This window comes from Chlorocebus sabaeus, chromosome 4 (assembly GCF_047675955.1).
Source record: "Chlorocebus sabaeus isolate Y175 chromosome 4, mChlSab1.0.hap1, whole genome shotgun sequence".
NCBI classification, from domain to species: domain Eukaryota; kingdom Metazoa; phylum Chordata; class Mammalia; order Primates; family Cercopithecidae; genus Chlorocebus; species Chlorocebus sabaeus.
Genome location: NC_132907.1, coordinates 53997048 through 54013470, shown reverse-complemented (window position 1 = coordinate 54013470; position 16423 = coordinate 53997048). Strand labels below are relative to the sequence as shown.

The following is a 16423-nucleotide window of genomic DNA, read 5'->3' as shown; positions in this document are numbered from 1 at the left end:
TCATTCTATGCTCTAATCTATTTGCTTATGTGTCTACCCTCTAAGCTATACTCAGGTTACTTTCTTTTTTCTTTTATTTTTCTTTTTTTTTGAGACAGCATCTCACTTTGTCGCCCAGGCTTGAGTGCAGAGCTGTGATCTCAGCTCACTGCAATCGGGTTACTTTCTTAAAGATTCACTAACCTGTTTTTGTTTTTTCTTTTTTTTTTTTGCATTTAATCCTGAAAGTCAATATATGCCTGGGAGCTCTCTATAAATAACAGCCAAAATATTGCTGAACTCAAGGACAAGTACATCTGTGGATCCATTGATTTTGAGGTTTTATTTCTGTAGAACACCAGAACAAATTTCCAGACATTGTTTATCTAATTGTATTACTTTCTCTCAGGTTTTATTACTCAGATAAAGGAAACTAGAGATATCTTTGAAAACAAACAAACAAACAAACCCCACTGCCTGCTTTGTGTTTAGACTCGCAGGCGGTCAGTTGCTGTGTATGCGCAGTATGGGGGCCAACCTTGTGTTGGAAATGCTTTTGAAACACAGTCCTGTGAACCTACAAGAGGATGTCCAACAGAAGAGGGATGTGGAGAGCGTTTCAGGTGTTTTTCAGGTAATTTGTTTTCCATAGGCTCAGCATGCAGATTGTAAATTCAAATGTTATTTGGTGAACTTGCTCATTATATATTTGTTAAATTTTACTGAATTTATATTGGCCTAAAATTAATTCCCCCAAATATCATCAGGATTTTTGTTGGTATGTTAATCACACACTCAGCTATCATTTTTTCAAATGCAAGGGGAAGCATCTGGTAATAAACACAGGAATGCTCTTTGTCTCTTTGAATGGAGCTCTGGCTACTGACAGACCCAAATAGTTCTTGACAGTGTATTTTGAGTAAAGATGCAGAGTGAGTCTTGTACATACATTGAGATTAGACAAAAACAATGTTACTGCCTAAATTATTATATCTACAAGAAAGGCTACCCTAATGAATGGATTAAGGAGCAATACAGTTCTCTCTTATGCGTGGGGTAATTGAAACATAGTTTTGGCATTGAATATTATTTGACCAATACTCTATGTTGTATTTATGCAGTCAGATTAATGTAACAACATTTAGTAAACATTTATGATTCTTGTTTCAAATAGTAGTGAGGGTTGTATATACAAGTGAAACACATGCCTCTTCCCTCACAAATGTTAAAGTTTTATGGGCAGAATAGTACATAAATAATCCCTGTGTTAGAAGTGCTCCTCAATGATACCTGTTGAACGCTTATTTTACTTTCAAAATCCAAATTAGATAACAAATCCTTCAGGAAGCCTGCCCTAAATCCCCAACTGATAGAAGTAATTAACCAATCACTTCCATATGTTCCTTATGCGTATTGTACCATCTGTCATTTGGATATTTGTTGGCTTGAATGTCTCTCATGGTGAACTGTGAAGTCCTTGAAGACATGAATTACATTTCTTTCATGTTGGCTTCTGGAGTCCCTGGTACATAATACGTTCTCAACAAATGTTTGCTGCATTGGATTGAGTGGCAGTATAGCAGGATACATGTCCTATAAGGACAGCTGTGCACCAAACATCTTATGAGGACATAGAGGAAGAACATGTATCAGGGCCTGTGAGGCCGGGATGGCTTTCAAGAGGAGATAATGTTTAATTTGATTCTTGAAGGACAAGTAAGAGATAGGTAGAGAAAACCCTTCTAGGCAGAGAGAACTAACAAAGTGCAAGATCACTGGAGATGACAGAAAGCTTAGCCTTTTATTCATGCAGGTAGTCCGGTATGACTAGCGTATAAGAAGCTAGTAGGAGAACGGCTGGAGAGGATGCTGGGGAGGTAGACCGGAACTGGATCATCTGGTACTCTCCAGTGCTTCCTTGGTACTCTAGATTTATTGCTATCATAATAATTATGATCTATGTCTTTGTAGTATTTCCTATTAGATTGTAAAGTATATGAAAAGTCTGGCAAAGGCCATTTTTATTCATATTTGTATCCCAGCCCCTATTGTGCTAAAGAAATGTTGAATTTTAACCTTTTGATAAAATTGTCCTGCTTTTAAAGCTTATAAATTTAAATTACCAAGAAAAACTCAACTTTATCATCTCAGAATGACAGAAACAAACTGAAAGTTGAAGGTCAGGAAGTCAGTCTATCTTCCCAGTAGTTGGAATTATATACTTTAGACAAGCTGCTTGATGATTATGTGTGAGATCCTGAAATTCTGAATTCAGATCCTATTTTCAATTTTGTGTCTAACTGAGTTAGGAACCATTTCCGTGTGCCACAAAATGGAGACAAAATAATCACTAGTCCTTTCCTGGACAGTCTGAGGATTTATCTCCCATTTACATCGGCGTATCAGTGCAGTGTTGCAGGTGGCAGGAAAAACCTTTTTGGTCCTGGGTAGTGTTTCTCTTCTTCCCTCTTTTACATTTGCGCATGGATTTTTCTTGTGTTCAGGTCAGTGCATCAGCAAATCGTTGGTCTGCAATGGGGATTCTGACTGTGATGAAGACAGTGCTGATGAAGACAGATGTGAGGACTCAGAAAGGAGACCTTCCTGTGATATCGATAAACCTCCTCCTAACATAGAACTTACTGGAAATGGGTAAGGTGCTGGGCAGTCTCCTGAGTACATCAACGAATTACAGTTTTAAATTTTGTTTTATTTTATGGTTTGGTAAGTCTAAGAACAAGTCTTCTAATACGCAAGATTCTTCATTGTCTCAGAGCTCTTTGCCACATCCTGAGACAGTATTTTTGTTCACACATGTATACCTATAGATACATGTGGTGAGATGTAGAGTGACTCCTTGTCCTGGGATGGTCCTGGTTTTAGCACTGAAATTCTAATTCCAAGACATCCCTCAGGCCCAGGGAAACCTGGACAGTTGGTCACTTCATGGGGATTGGAAGGGAGGGGGAGAGAGAGAGAGAGAGAGAGAGAGAGAGAGAGAGAGAGAGAGAAAAAAGACTGATTCAATAATGTGGGACTATTCAAGAGAATGAAGAGACAATAGAATGAGAACAGGATGAGAAGAGAGACAGAAGCAAGTGTGTTGTAATACCCAGGCTGAACAGCAATTGTCTAAACTAGTCAAGAAACTTTGTTTCCAAATGAAGATTGGAAAATACTGTGCTTACCTTATCAAAGAGAATTCTGAAGAAGTTTTAAGGGTCATATAACTTGTTAAGGTTTTGAGACCTAAAAATAGCTTATTTTAGAGTGAAAGAAGTAATTTTTCTGAAATATTTTAAAATTTATTAACAGAGAAATAGGGTAAAATTATTTGAAAGAGTATACCATTCAGTATGCTAAGAGGCAATTATTTAAAATTTATTACAGAGAGCTCTCCCTCCTTAAGAGTAACCTTAATTGTATTGGTTTTATCTGCAGATTCAATTCAAAACCAGCTGTTGCCGTAGATACAAAAGAGCCATGTGTTTCCCCAATATGTTCTTAGATGGAAAGAATGTTGGACTTTCCGAACTATTAGTTTTAGTGATTATACCAATCTGGGGAAACTGGATAATGCTTAGTATGCATTAGGATGCTGTGCTCTTCATTTGAGCTCTCTCGAAGAAGTATTTAACTGTAATGCATTTTAAGAATTTCTAGAGTTCTCTAATAAATTTTTTTCCCACCAAGTGGTGTTTCTGGTTTTTAATGGCTTTTTATCTCCTCCTTCTCCTCCTCCTCCTTTTAACAGTTACAATGAACTCACTGGCCAGTTTAGGAACAGAGTCATCAATACCAAAAGTTTTGGTGGTCAATGTAGAAAGGTGTTTAGTGGGGATGGAAAAGATTTCTACAGGCTGAGTGGAAATGTCCTCTCCTATACATTCCAGGTACTTACAACGTTATTGATTTCTAATCTGGAATTGTCAGACAGCATTATTTGTATGATATTGACTTTTAGGTATATGTTGAGAATTTACTTATAGTCTAATGTGTGGTCAGTTTTTATAAATGATTTATGTTGACTTAAAAAGTATACACAGTGTTTTTGCTTTGGGGTACAGGGCAATGATACTTTTAACATGTGTCATTCAAACTGACATATCCTTATACCTCATTTTCAACTTCATGTTCTATATGGGCCCAAGACCTTATTGTCTGTGCCAGCGCAGGCATTAAAACTTAAGGCCCCATCCATGACTGGTAATGATAGTCTCCTGACACTGCTACAGTGTCAGCTCACTTAAAATGCTTTTATTTTAAAATTGTGAACTATTTCATATATACAAATGAGTGTGGATAACATATATGTGTAATTTGAAGAAAACTGCCCTTATATGCCCACCATCTGCCTTAAGTGACTTAAAGGCACCTTTACGCCCCTCTCTGATCACATCCCTCTCACTCCTCAGGCAACCACTGTCTTATATTTTGTATTAATTATCCTTGTTTTTTCTATAAATGCTTATTCTTTATATGTCTTGGTCCCTAAATACAAATTTGTGATTTAGTTTTGCCTATTTTTTCCATTTGTATTAACAGAATCATATCTATTCTTCTGTAACTTTTTTCACTAAAAGTTATGGTTTTGAGATTTACTCATGCTATTGCAGGTGGCATTTTTATTGCTGTTTCCAATTTTTTCCTGTGAAAATGTCTTGAACATTCTTGTGCCTGAGTCCCACACAAATGAACTAGAGCTTCTCCAGGGCATACACCTGCAACTCAAATTGCTACCTCATAGGATATGTATGTATTAAATTTTACTAGGTAAAATATGCAAAATGGCTGGATCATTTCATTCGCCAGCAGTGGGGATGAGTGGCCTCCACTTCACATTCTTGCCAACAATGGTATTGCTTAACATTTTAATTTTGCTTATGATCGCAGATCTCCTCTGGCTCCAGGCTTCTGTTTCTCAAAAGCTATTTCTGTCATACACACCTAAACTCACCCATGAGTAGGTTTTGATCAACGCAAAACGTACTCATGCAAAACAGTTATGGCTTTAGGAAACTTTACAGAAGATTTAGAAGGAAGATAGAGGAGAGATTTTCTGTTGCAGTAATGCAAACATGTTAAAGCAATAGCAGTTGGCATTTTCTATCTTAAAACAACCTTCCACAGCCTTAGCACAATGAAATTTCTGGTCTCATTGGGTGTTAGCTTCTTTCTTGCTCTTGTCTTTCAAGATCTCCTCTCTCATTCCTTTTTCTTCCTTTGTCCCCAAACTCCAAAAATGTCTAATTCAGCTTTTAATATTGATTACTTCTAAATTTGTAAACCCAAACTACTGAAATGTTCAGACAAAAGGGCCTTTTGCTTACCCAAATTAACCTTCTCCAGAAAGCAGCTTTGATTATAAATAGCAAACATACCATCTTCCAATTTACCATGGAATAAGTTAGTTGCATTTAAGAGTTGCATTAAGAGTAATATAAATGAAAAGTAAAACAGATCTGAAAAATAATTGTAGCTACCAGTTTTTGAATACCTACTGTGGCATCTGCACTACTTTAGGTGATTAGCATAGGTTTAATTCTCACAGAAGCTTTGGAAAGTAAGCAATATTTTACTATTTTATATATGTAGAAACTGAGGCTCAAGAGGACTTCAGTTGACATAGTCAAAGTCACCAAATTAAAAAATTGTAGAGCTTAGGTCTGGTCTGTCAGATTTCACAGCCTTTTATTTTTCCATTACATTTTACTCGCCCCATGTATTTCGTTTAATTTCTTTTTCAACTCTATTCAACATGGCAAATAACATGTATTACAATTTAACCTTTGGCCAGAAAGGAGAATGTAAGATAGGCATATACAGATAATTTTTTCTCACTCTATTCCTTAGAGAATGTGTTCCTAATTCTTTCATAATTATAATGTGGAGACTTGCATGTATATTTTTAAAAGGGTCAAATTTAGAAAGCTACAGAGCAGAGAAAATAATAAGAAAGAGCGTTTCTGACTTCGTTGGAAGGTAGACAGGCAGGAAGTCTGCATTTCTGAAGAAGAGGGATAATTTAATAACAACGTGATCCTGACATTCATTTTCCTCAGCAGGGCTTGGTCTTTAGATTGACATCTGAAATGCCTTCCCCAACACTGAATGTGAAGGTGTTTGTCAGAGTCGAGGGAAATTATAGCCTGTTATAGAGTGAGGAACAGAGATGTTTTGAGGAGCCAGTCTGAGGGAAGTGAAGTAGAAGCAATAGGCAGTGAGTCAGTCATGCAAATGCTAAACCCAGGTGTGGACGCAGAGGTGGTGAATGTCCTCCATGGTTCAAATAAATCCATCTCGGGTCCACTGGGTATTCAGCTCTCTTTGAGGTGGAAAGTGATTTTTGACTTATTGGAGCAAAAATATTAGTGAATAAACATAAATAAACATAGAATAAATAAACATAAAACAGAATCAGCCATTCTCTCTTATAATCCCTGTTTTGGTTTCTAGCATTGTGGTTTATCCAGGGCAAACCCAATTTCTTGTTGAGTAAGCTACTTAACTTTGATCTTGTGCACATTTTCTATCTACTTGTATTTTTTATACAACAAGGAAGGCATTTGTGGCTTGGGAAGGTTCCCCTCTGGCTAGTTCAGCCTGAGAGATGGCAGAAAGACTGTTGTGTTTATTCTCAGTGTGGGATGAGTTGCAGAAAGGAATGAATTATCAAGGTGGAGAAACTTCATGGCTTCTTCTGTGTTTGGTCTTGAATATACTTCATTTTATATTTTGAAGAGAAATCCTAAGTGCGTATCAAATGAAAAACAAAAACAAATTCTAAAGCCAATTTTAATGAATGCTACATTATCTAAGCCTTTGCTTCCTCTATTGGTATGAGGACTAAATACCTGAGATTTCTAAGTCTACCTTGTTAGCTAGGAGTAATTTAAATAATAGTTAAAAATATCTCACATATAAGAACCCTTTATATACTAAGCACTGTTCCAAGAGCTTTACATGGATCTGTTTTCCTTATAATAACCTAAGGAGGAAGTTACTGGCATCTCATTTTACAAATGAGAAAACAGAGGCAAAAAAGCTAAATAGCTTATCCACAGTATAGAAGATGACAAAGGTGGGGTTTGAACTTTAGAAGTCTGGCTCCAAATCCCCTCTTAGCAGACACTATACTTACAAGCATTTTATATAGTATGTATATGTATGTATGTACGGTGAATATCTCTATCTACATGTATATCGTGTCTCATTCTATATGTGGGTGGGAGAGAGAGAGAAAACGAAAAAACAGGAGGGCAAGAGGAACACTTTTTTTTTTTTTTGAGAGGGAGTCTCACACACCCATTTCCCCAGGCTGGAGTGCAGTCATGTGATCTTGGCTCACTGCAACCTCTGCCTCTTGTGTTCAAGCGATTCTCATGCCTCAGCCCTGCGAGTAGCTGGGATTACAGGCGTGTATCACCATGCCTGGCTAATTTTTGTATTTTTAGTAGATACAGGGTTTCGCCATGTCAGTCAGTCTGATTTTGAACTCCCGTCCTCAAGTGATCCACCCGTCTTGGCCTCCCAAAGTGCTGGGATTACAAGCGTGAGCCACTGACCCTGGCCCGAGGAGCACTTTTGAATAACTGAATGAAGTTCAAACTGGCTGGATTACAGAGTGAAGTGTGAAGAGTTGTAAGAAATGAGGCTATAAGTGATCAGGAAAGTAAATAAAAAAGACTTTTTTTCTGGTTAGTTAAGGAGTTTGGATTAAAAAAGTCATTAGAGAGTTTAAGAAGGGTTGCTACTCATATGAACAGTGGAGAATAGATTGGAAGGTGGCCGAATGGGGGAAAGAAACCTGGTTAGAAAACTGTTGTAATAATCCCTGAGGGACATAATAGTGGCCTGAGAAAACTTGGTGAGTTGCTGAATGCAGGGTATGATGGAGAATGAGCAGTCTGGGATATGAATGGGTTTCTGGGTTTCTGACTTGGACCAATGGCCAGACGAAAATACAACCCTCTGAGATGGGTAAAGATCCATTTGCAGGGAGAAGACAAATTCAGTTTAGGTATCTAAAGTATGTCCAAGTGCTCAGGAGAAAGTGTTTGAGCTGGAAATACACATTTGGTGATTATTAGTACAGGAATGGTAATTGAAGGCACAGAGTAGAGAACACTATTGCTCTTGGAATCAGCATGGAGGAGTAATAGAAGGAGATACATAGAGGAGTCTTAGAAGAAACAGCCACAGAGAAAAAAAGAAAACTAGAAAGCCAACAGAAGAGAGTATTTCTGATAGGAGAGAGTGGTCAACAGTGCCAAATATTGTTGGGAGAAGTGTTCACTCTCTGGTGAAATAAGGAAGGTGCCAGCAGCATTGTTGGAAGTCAGACCATTGTAGGTAGAAGAGTGAATGGGAGGTGAAGAATTTAAGATAATTAATTATAGTCAACTCATTTAAAGTACTGAGATGGGAAAGTAGGAAAGTAGGAAAGAAGGAATGTATAGTAGCAGGTAAAGCCTTTCTTATTTTAGTCGGTTGTGTTAGAACATGTGTAAGTTTTGACAGAAAGGAGTAAGTAGAGCAAGAAAAATGGAAGCTGTCGGAGAGGGAACGATCAATCCATGTAATCCACCCTCTGAAGAGGTCAGAGAGAATGCAATACAGAGAAGAGACAGAAAATTTAGCCCCAGACAAGGGGAGGAACACCTATGGAGAAAAAGAAGGAAAGAAAAGTTAATAAGTTTGTAGATTTGTTAGCCAGCAGTTTAAGAGGTCTCTGAAGATAGGAGTTTTTGTAAAGAAAGAGGTAAGATCATCTTCTGAGAGTGAAGGAAGTGGCTGTAGAATTGGGGAACTGAATTTTGAAAAATTTTCAAAATTTTGCAGAATGTAAAAATAGGTAATATAAAAATAGAGAATGGGAGAAGGGGAGAACTGACTAGAGAAATAAAGTATTGTTGGATGGTATTGAGGATTCTACTGAAGTTGAAAAGCACGAATGGATTTATAGTGGCACCAATCTGTACAGTTGTGCAATTTTTTTTTTTTTTTAGACGGAGTCTTGCTATGTCACCAGGCTGGAGTGCAGTGGCGCAATCTCGGCTCCCTGCAACCTCCCCTTCCTGGGTTCAAGCGATTCTCCTGCCTCACCCTCCCGAGTAGCTGGGATTACAGGCATTTGCCACCATCACCAGCTAATTTTTGTATTTTTAGTAGAGATGGGGTTTCACCATGTTGGCCAGGATGGTCTCCATCTCCTGACCTTGTGATCTGCCCGCCTCGCCCTCCCAAAGTGCCGGGATTACAGGCATGAACCACCGCACCCAGCCAGTTGTGCGATTTTCTGGAGTAGTGCGAAAATGCTTGACTTAGCAAGCCTGGGCTGAGTTTTTGCCAGGAAAACATGATAGCAGGTCATCTAGGCAAGGAAGTTAAATCCATTGGCAAGAGACTGGTTGAAGTCATGAGCCAAGAAGCCTAAGCTGAAACAGGAAGGAAGTGAAAAAACTTAAAGTACTAAGAGCGAGAAAGGGGGAGAATAAGTGGAAGAACGTGTTTCTATAATGTTAAATAATAGATGTGGCAATAATAAAATGAGAGTTAAAAGAATAAGAGATGTTGGAATATAGGATGGTTGAATTTGGGATTTCAGAGGAAGAATCAGTCTTGGAGGATTCAGGATCTAAACTGGAAGAAGGAGGGTATTAATTAAGGAAAATTTAATAAGACCACATCACTTTGAGAAGGATGATTCCTGCAGCTATGTGTAGGTAGATAGGAGTGAGAAGATGCTGAACTAAAGAGAGGCTTATTTGTATTTGAATTGTGGCTATAAAGATAGGGGAAAATAGGCTAATTGTTTTTTTTTTTTTTTTTTTACATTGAAAGGGATATATTTAACTTTTCTTTCTCCAAAGAGATAATAAACTAATTTTTAAGTCAATAATGTATATGTGTGTATGTGTATACGTGTATATACGTATATATATGTGTATATATACACACACACACATATATATATTCTCCCAGCCCAAGCTGAATTTTTGCATCTAACTTTTAAACAAACTAATTTCATAATGTAATGGAAATAATGCTCTAACAAAAGATTTGCTTAAATCCATCTTCTTATCTTTTTAGCATGCATATCTAATACTCAATAGGGGGTAGTGATAACAGTCATATTATATTTTCTGACATTTTGGTGTATTTCTTTCTTGTATTTTTTGACTGGGCATATACTTGCATGATTGTAGTTAATAGCATTTTCACACTTATACCTGTTTTCTTATTTAATATGACAACATGAATATTTTGCCTTCACAAGCATTATTTAGTATGACTGCGTAATATTGTCATTTTCTTTCCTTTTAGTTTTCAAAAAAGTGTATCATTTCCATCAGTTCAATTTTCTCCGTCCTTATGCTTTGATCTCAAACACAGACGTGTATATATATGTATAAATAATAAAAACACAAATGCTTGTGGAAGGAGAGTTCCCAATTTGAATATTTATATAAAACAAACACAGTGAGAGGGAGTCTTTTTGCTTGTTTTGTTTTATTCCCACAGGGACTGACATTTTTAGCAAATTAGTTGTCTATAATTTTACCAAATCAAGAGATTTTTACATAAAGAGTCAAATTTATCCCTTGGAAAAAATCAGACAATTTGTCAATACTAGAACCTGTAGTTACATGTAGTGACTGTCTAGTGGATTTGAGTGTTGCGTGTCTCTTTTAGACAGGGTGTGTGTTCACTTTTTCATCACCATGTTGTCCACTGGAGGTTTCCAACATTGATATTACTTGCCAGGGATGTGGGCATTTCATTTTGACACTTGATCTAGAGTAAAATAAAGGATAAATGAATGATGTCTCTTCAATAAAAGCTGAAGCTGTCACTTCTCATTTAGCTACATGTGACTAACTTATTGTCTACTTGAAAATTCTTTTGGGGTGGCCCTTTCTTCTATCTAGCAAAGAAAAAAAATGCAATTTTAGCATTTATCCAAGTGAAACAGAATTAGAAAATTAAATCCACTACAGATCACATACAACATTCCAAAACAAAGTCCAGAAAAGCTAATTGTTTCATATCACCTATTTGCATCTCTGTTTCCCTTTATTAGATGAAAAATCAAGAACCAAATTCTTTCTAGTTCTCTGTCAGTGTAACTTTTGTTAATTTGCTCACTTCTGGGCCAAATGTTGACATTAAAGGAACACAGAAGTTGTTTGTACCTAAACGTGTTTTGTGAATCACTTGGGATTGCCATTGTTGGTACCATGTGTCCTACTTAATAAAAAATAATAATAGAATGAACTCTTTCCTTATAATCATACAGGTCTAGTCTTAATGAGAGTCACAGTTGCTTTGTGCCAATGAAGAGCTTTTCTCTTTGGTAAGATTGCATGAAGAAAGTATCCATGATAAAGCATACAAAAGTATCTTGGGTATTTCCAAGCCTTAATTTAGTCATAGCAAAATTTTTCATTTTCTTTGTAGGTGAAAATAAATAATGACTTTAATTATGAATTTTACAATAGTACTTGGTCTTATGTAAAACATACATCGTCAGAACATACATCATCTAGTCGGAAGCGCTTGTTTTTTATATCTTCATCATCTTCTTCACGCAGTTATTCTTCACAGACCAATGAAATCCATAAACGAAAGGTTAGTATAAAATGTCAACTAACTTTTCCGTGTTTTCCTGTTTTTAAGTATTGCTTACATTAATAAACTTGTATTTATCAAAAGGATCAGCTTTCATATTAAAATTAGTAATAGTAATAGCATTTCCTTTAAGAGACAATGTAATATCTGTCTCTAAAAGTACAATATTGTCTCATTAAATCTCTTTGATAATATACTTATTTATACTGGCCAGGCGCAGTGGCTCACGCCTATAATCCCAGCACTTTGGGAGGCCAAGGTGAGTAGATTGCTTGAGCTTGAGCTCAGGAATTTGAGACCAGCCTGGGCAACATAGCAAGACCCTGTCTCTATAAAAATACAAAAATTAGCTGAACATGGTGGTGCACGACTGTAGTCCCAGCTACTCAGGAGGCTGAGGTGGAAGGATCACTTGAGCCTTGGAGGGAGAGGATGCAGTGAGCCAATATCACGTCACTGCACTTCAGCCTGGGCAACAGAGTAAGACCCTGTCTCAAACACACACACACATATATATATATTTATTTATAGTTTTGAACTTCTCATTAAAAGTATTTGTTTTTATTTGAAGATGTTTACAAAGCCCTTATTACCTTGAAATCTTCTATTTTAAATGATCTTAAATTTCTTAAATTTGTGATTACTGGTAATACTATTTTAAGTGTCATATACAATTTTAAAAGTATAATTAATGCTTATATATGCTTCTTAAATGCAAATGCCAGAGTCTTTTTAGAAGGTGCATGAAGATAAAAGAGTTTAAAAACACTTTACTAAAGATAAAAGACTTTAAAAATACTTCATTACTTTTGAGATACCAACATTTTTATCTAAGAAAGTTAAAAGATTTATTTTTAAATACTTCATTGTTTTGAAATACCAAAACTTTCCTCTTGAGAAACCTGAATAGTAGAGATGGACTGTACTAATTGATATACAGTTATGGCTGAATCACTTTTTAGGCTGATCATTATTCACAATCTGAACATTTCATCTCATTCTTAAAGTTGGTAACTTGAATAATAAATCACTTAGGAAAATATAAGGTATAATGGTTTTATTTGTTTTATGACTAAGAAGCTGACTATGGAACTATGAGTTGTAAAAACATTTACTGTCTCCACATTATATTGTTCACACAGTGGGGATTTGGCAAAAGTAGATCTGTAATCTGTCTTGGATGTAATGAAAAGATGCTTACGAAGTGTTTAAAAGACCTCATTATAAAGTAGCTTAACCTGCAAATACGCTAGCATGGGAGATAAATGATACCTACAAGTCATTGTCAAAATGTGGACCATAGGGACACATTATTTTATATACTTATATTTATCAGTTGATGGATTCATTCTCTTTTTCTAGTTGAAGATGGCATAGCAACTTGGTCTTGGGATTTTGGAGGTTATATAAGAAATTACCATATAATTTCTTCACCTGTAATATCAGCACTTTGGGAGGCTGAGGCAAGCAGATCACTTGAGGTCAGGAGTTCAAGACCAGCCTGGCCAACATGATGAAACCCTACCTCTACTAAAAATACAAAAATTATTTGGTCATAGTGACGCACACTTGTAATTCCAGTTACTCGAGTGGCTGAGGCAGGACAAAGCTGAATTCTCCTGAATTAATTCTGAACCCTGAATTAATGCTTTGTTGATTTCATATTGAGAGAAGGGTCTTCACTATCTGTCCAGATGTAGGAGGGGATAGTGGTGGCTTAACATGGTGTTACTCTGATTTTTCTTTCTTTTTTCTTTTTTTTTGATATGGAGTCTCACTCCGTTACCCAGGCTGGAGTGCAGTGGTGTGATCATGGCTCACTGCAATCACTGCCTCCTGGGTTCAAGCAATTTTTCTACCTTAGCCACTTGAGTAGCTGGGATTACAAGCATACACCACCATGGCATGATAGTTTTTGTATTATTAGTAGAGACAGGGTTTCATCACGTTGACTAGGCTGGTCTCAAGTGCTCTGCCTGCCTCAGCCCAACAAAGTGCTGAGATTATAGGAGTGAGCCACCTTGCCTGGCCATTACTCAGATATTATTAGTATTTGAGACTCCAAGTATTCCTGATTGCATCCAGTCAGTGGGTCCATGGGAGTGTTCATCATGCGTCAAAAATAAAAAATTCATATAGTCTGGGTTGATTGGAGGTGAAAGTTGATGAAGATATAGAACAGAGAACTATTTCCATTGCCTTTTTATCTTCCACCTAAAACTCCTTGTACTTTCTTCTTTCCATAGAGTTATCAATTGTTGGTTGTTGAGAACACGGTTGAAGTGGCTCAGTTCATTAATAACAATCCAGAATTTTTACAACTTGCTGAGCCATTCTGGAAGGAGCTTTCCTACCTCCCCTCTCTGTATGACTACAATGCCTATCGAAGATTAATCGACCAGTATGGGACACATTTTCTGCAATCTGGGTCATTAGGAGGAGAATACAGAGTTCTATTTTATGTGGACTCAGAAAAATTAAAACAAAATGGTATAGTATTAAAAATTTTGTGGTCTAAAAGCATTTCTGGGATTTTAATGAGGAAATAACATGTAGTTAATGTAACTTTTGAGCTTTAAAATTTGACAAATAAAGATTTAAATTGCAAAGGAATCCAAAATTACAAGAAAGTGTTATTCTCTACTTAAAATCTTATATGGTTTAAGAAAAGCCTGTGTACTCTTTTGTATAGTACCTTGAGCTAAATCATTATCATTATTGGCTATTTCTAGAGGGTACTGGCTGGGTTTTTAGAATGCTTTTTAAACTTTCCACTTTCTCAGACTAAACAGTGTTTCTCAAGAAAAATTAAATGAGGAATTTAGTAATGTTTCAGAAATCAAAATGTTTAAATAAGTATTTCATTTACCTTTGTTTTTTACCACTCACATTCTTTTAAAAAAAAATCTGCTTTGAGTATCATAAGTTTGTTTACTACTTAATACTTGTAACAATAGCTTAAATTGACGGGTTACCTTCCTTATGACAAATGAGTTACATATGTTAGTAATAATCCTTACTACTACCCAATGAGATGGGCATTATAATCTCTGTCCCACAGATTGAGAAATAGAGACTCAATGCTATTATGAGACTTATCCAAGGTCATGAAGATTGCAAGGAGGGTATTTGAGGCTGGGTCTAACTGGCCTCAAAGTCAGTTTAGCTTATTCCTTATGCTATGTCATTGCTAAAATTGCCTGATTTTGGTTAGAATCAGGACATGCCCCTGAATTAATGCTTTGTTGATTTCATATTGAGAGAAGGTTCCTCACTCTCTGTCTAGATGTGGGAAGGGATGGTGGTGGCTTAACATCCACTTCTCCACGTCAAACCTTTTTTTCCCTAACTTTGTCTTTTAGCTGATGCTCGCATTTCCGCCTCTATTCCAAATCCCCTCTTCAAGGTCTTTCTCTTTAGAAAAGATTCTGTTACAACTTTGGAGAAGAATAAGATCTCTTACATAAGATTCAGAGGAAGTCTTAATAGCTTTTTAAATGGGTAAACTATAATATTTTTTCGTTTCCATTGAGCTGTTTTTTTGTAGGTCTCTACCACATAAAATTTAACTAGAATTTGATCTTTTCAAATCTTATAGGTTGGAAATGAGTGCACAAGTACAGGTTTTTGTAGCAAAGAGAAAGGACACTATTTCTTGGAGAATCAATCCAGCAAGTAGCTCAATCTAAATTCAGTTTTACTTCTTTTTAATGGAGGGGATTAAAAAAAAAACATTCCAAGCTGCTAAAATTTTATTTTTCAGTAAAAATTTTACTCTTGGGCATTTTATGTTTTTCCTAAAATTTTTATTTAAATATAATCATAACTTCTGGGATACAATGATGCTCCAAATAGTTGTTCGTTAAGAAACATTAAGGTTATTGTAATATAGTTAGTAAAATGAGAAAATACATTTGCACATGTTATTATTTTCTATCCTGGTTTTAAAAAACGCTTTGGCAAAACTCTACTTGATAATGAGTAGAAATGATCACATTCTAAGGTTATAAGTAATGGGAAGGAGTTGTTGGAAGTCACAGATGTTAAAGATGGAGAGACTGAACTTGAGTTTTAGGAGTTAATTCCTGTGGAAACAGAAGCCAACTTTGGGAGCTTTAAGTAGATTTGTTGGAAGAAGCTGTCATGCTGCTACTTTTATCGATTTATTTTATGCCTAAGAAGCTGACTGTAAATGGGTGAAAGGTGTCACTCTTTGGGGTCTTCAATTTCTACTCCCTGCACCTTTTTATGTAGAAATCCCTCCTGCCTCCCCTCTGAAGCTTATAGAAGGAAAATAACAAAAGTCGAATACCATTTTTTCTGATCTTTGACTCTTCTAGAGCGCTTGAAAATGTTAATATCATGCAACTCTTGACTAGATGGCCATAGTAGCAGGGAACAACCTCTTATCCCTACTCTCATATCAGAAGATCTTCAAGGAATGCAGAAATTAAACATGTCTCTTTTACATTTTTTCCCCCAGATTTTGGTTCAGTAGAAGAAAAGAAATGTAAATCCTCAGGTTGGAGCTTTGTCATTAAGTTTTCAAGTCATGGATGCAAGGAACTGGAAAATGCTTTAAAAGCTTCTTCAGGTAAATGAGAAAAGAGCAATTTGCATTGCAAACTTAACTTCTTTTTTAAAAAACTTTTAAGTTCAGGGGTACATGTGAAGTTATGTAGGTAAACTTGTGTCATGGGGCTTTGTTGTACAGATTATTTTGTTACTCAGGTATTAAGCCTAGTACCCACTTTTTTTTTTCCTGATCTTCTCCCTCCTCCCACTCTGCACTCTCCAAAAGGCCCCAGTGTGT

At 36.3% G+C, this 16423-nt stretch overlaps 1 protein-coding gene across 1 annotated transcript in view; it reads left to right on the top strand.

Moving 5' to 3' along the window:
* The window catches only part of C7 (complement C7), an 80156-nt gene that overhangs the window by 23815 nt on the left and 39918 nt on the right, over positions 1-16423 (top strand). Inside the window, exons 4-9 of the mRNA XM_007961472.3 lie at positions 472-613; positions 2484-2631; positions 3734-3872; positions 11440-11610; positions 13857-14100; positions 16094-16204. Coding sequence (XP_007959663.3) covers positions 472-613; positions 2484-2631; positions 3734-3872; positions 11440-11610; positions 13857-14100; positions 16094-16204 — 955 coding nt within the window. The remainder of the gene's footprint in view (positions 1-471; positions 614-2483; positions 2632-3733; positions 3873-11439; positions 11611-13856; positions 14101-16093; positions 16205-16423) is intronic.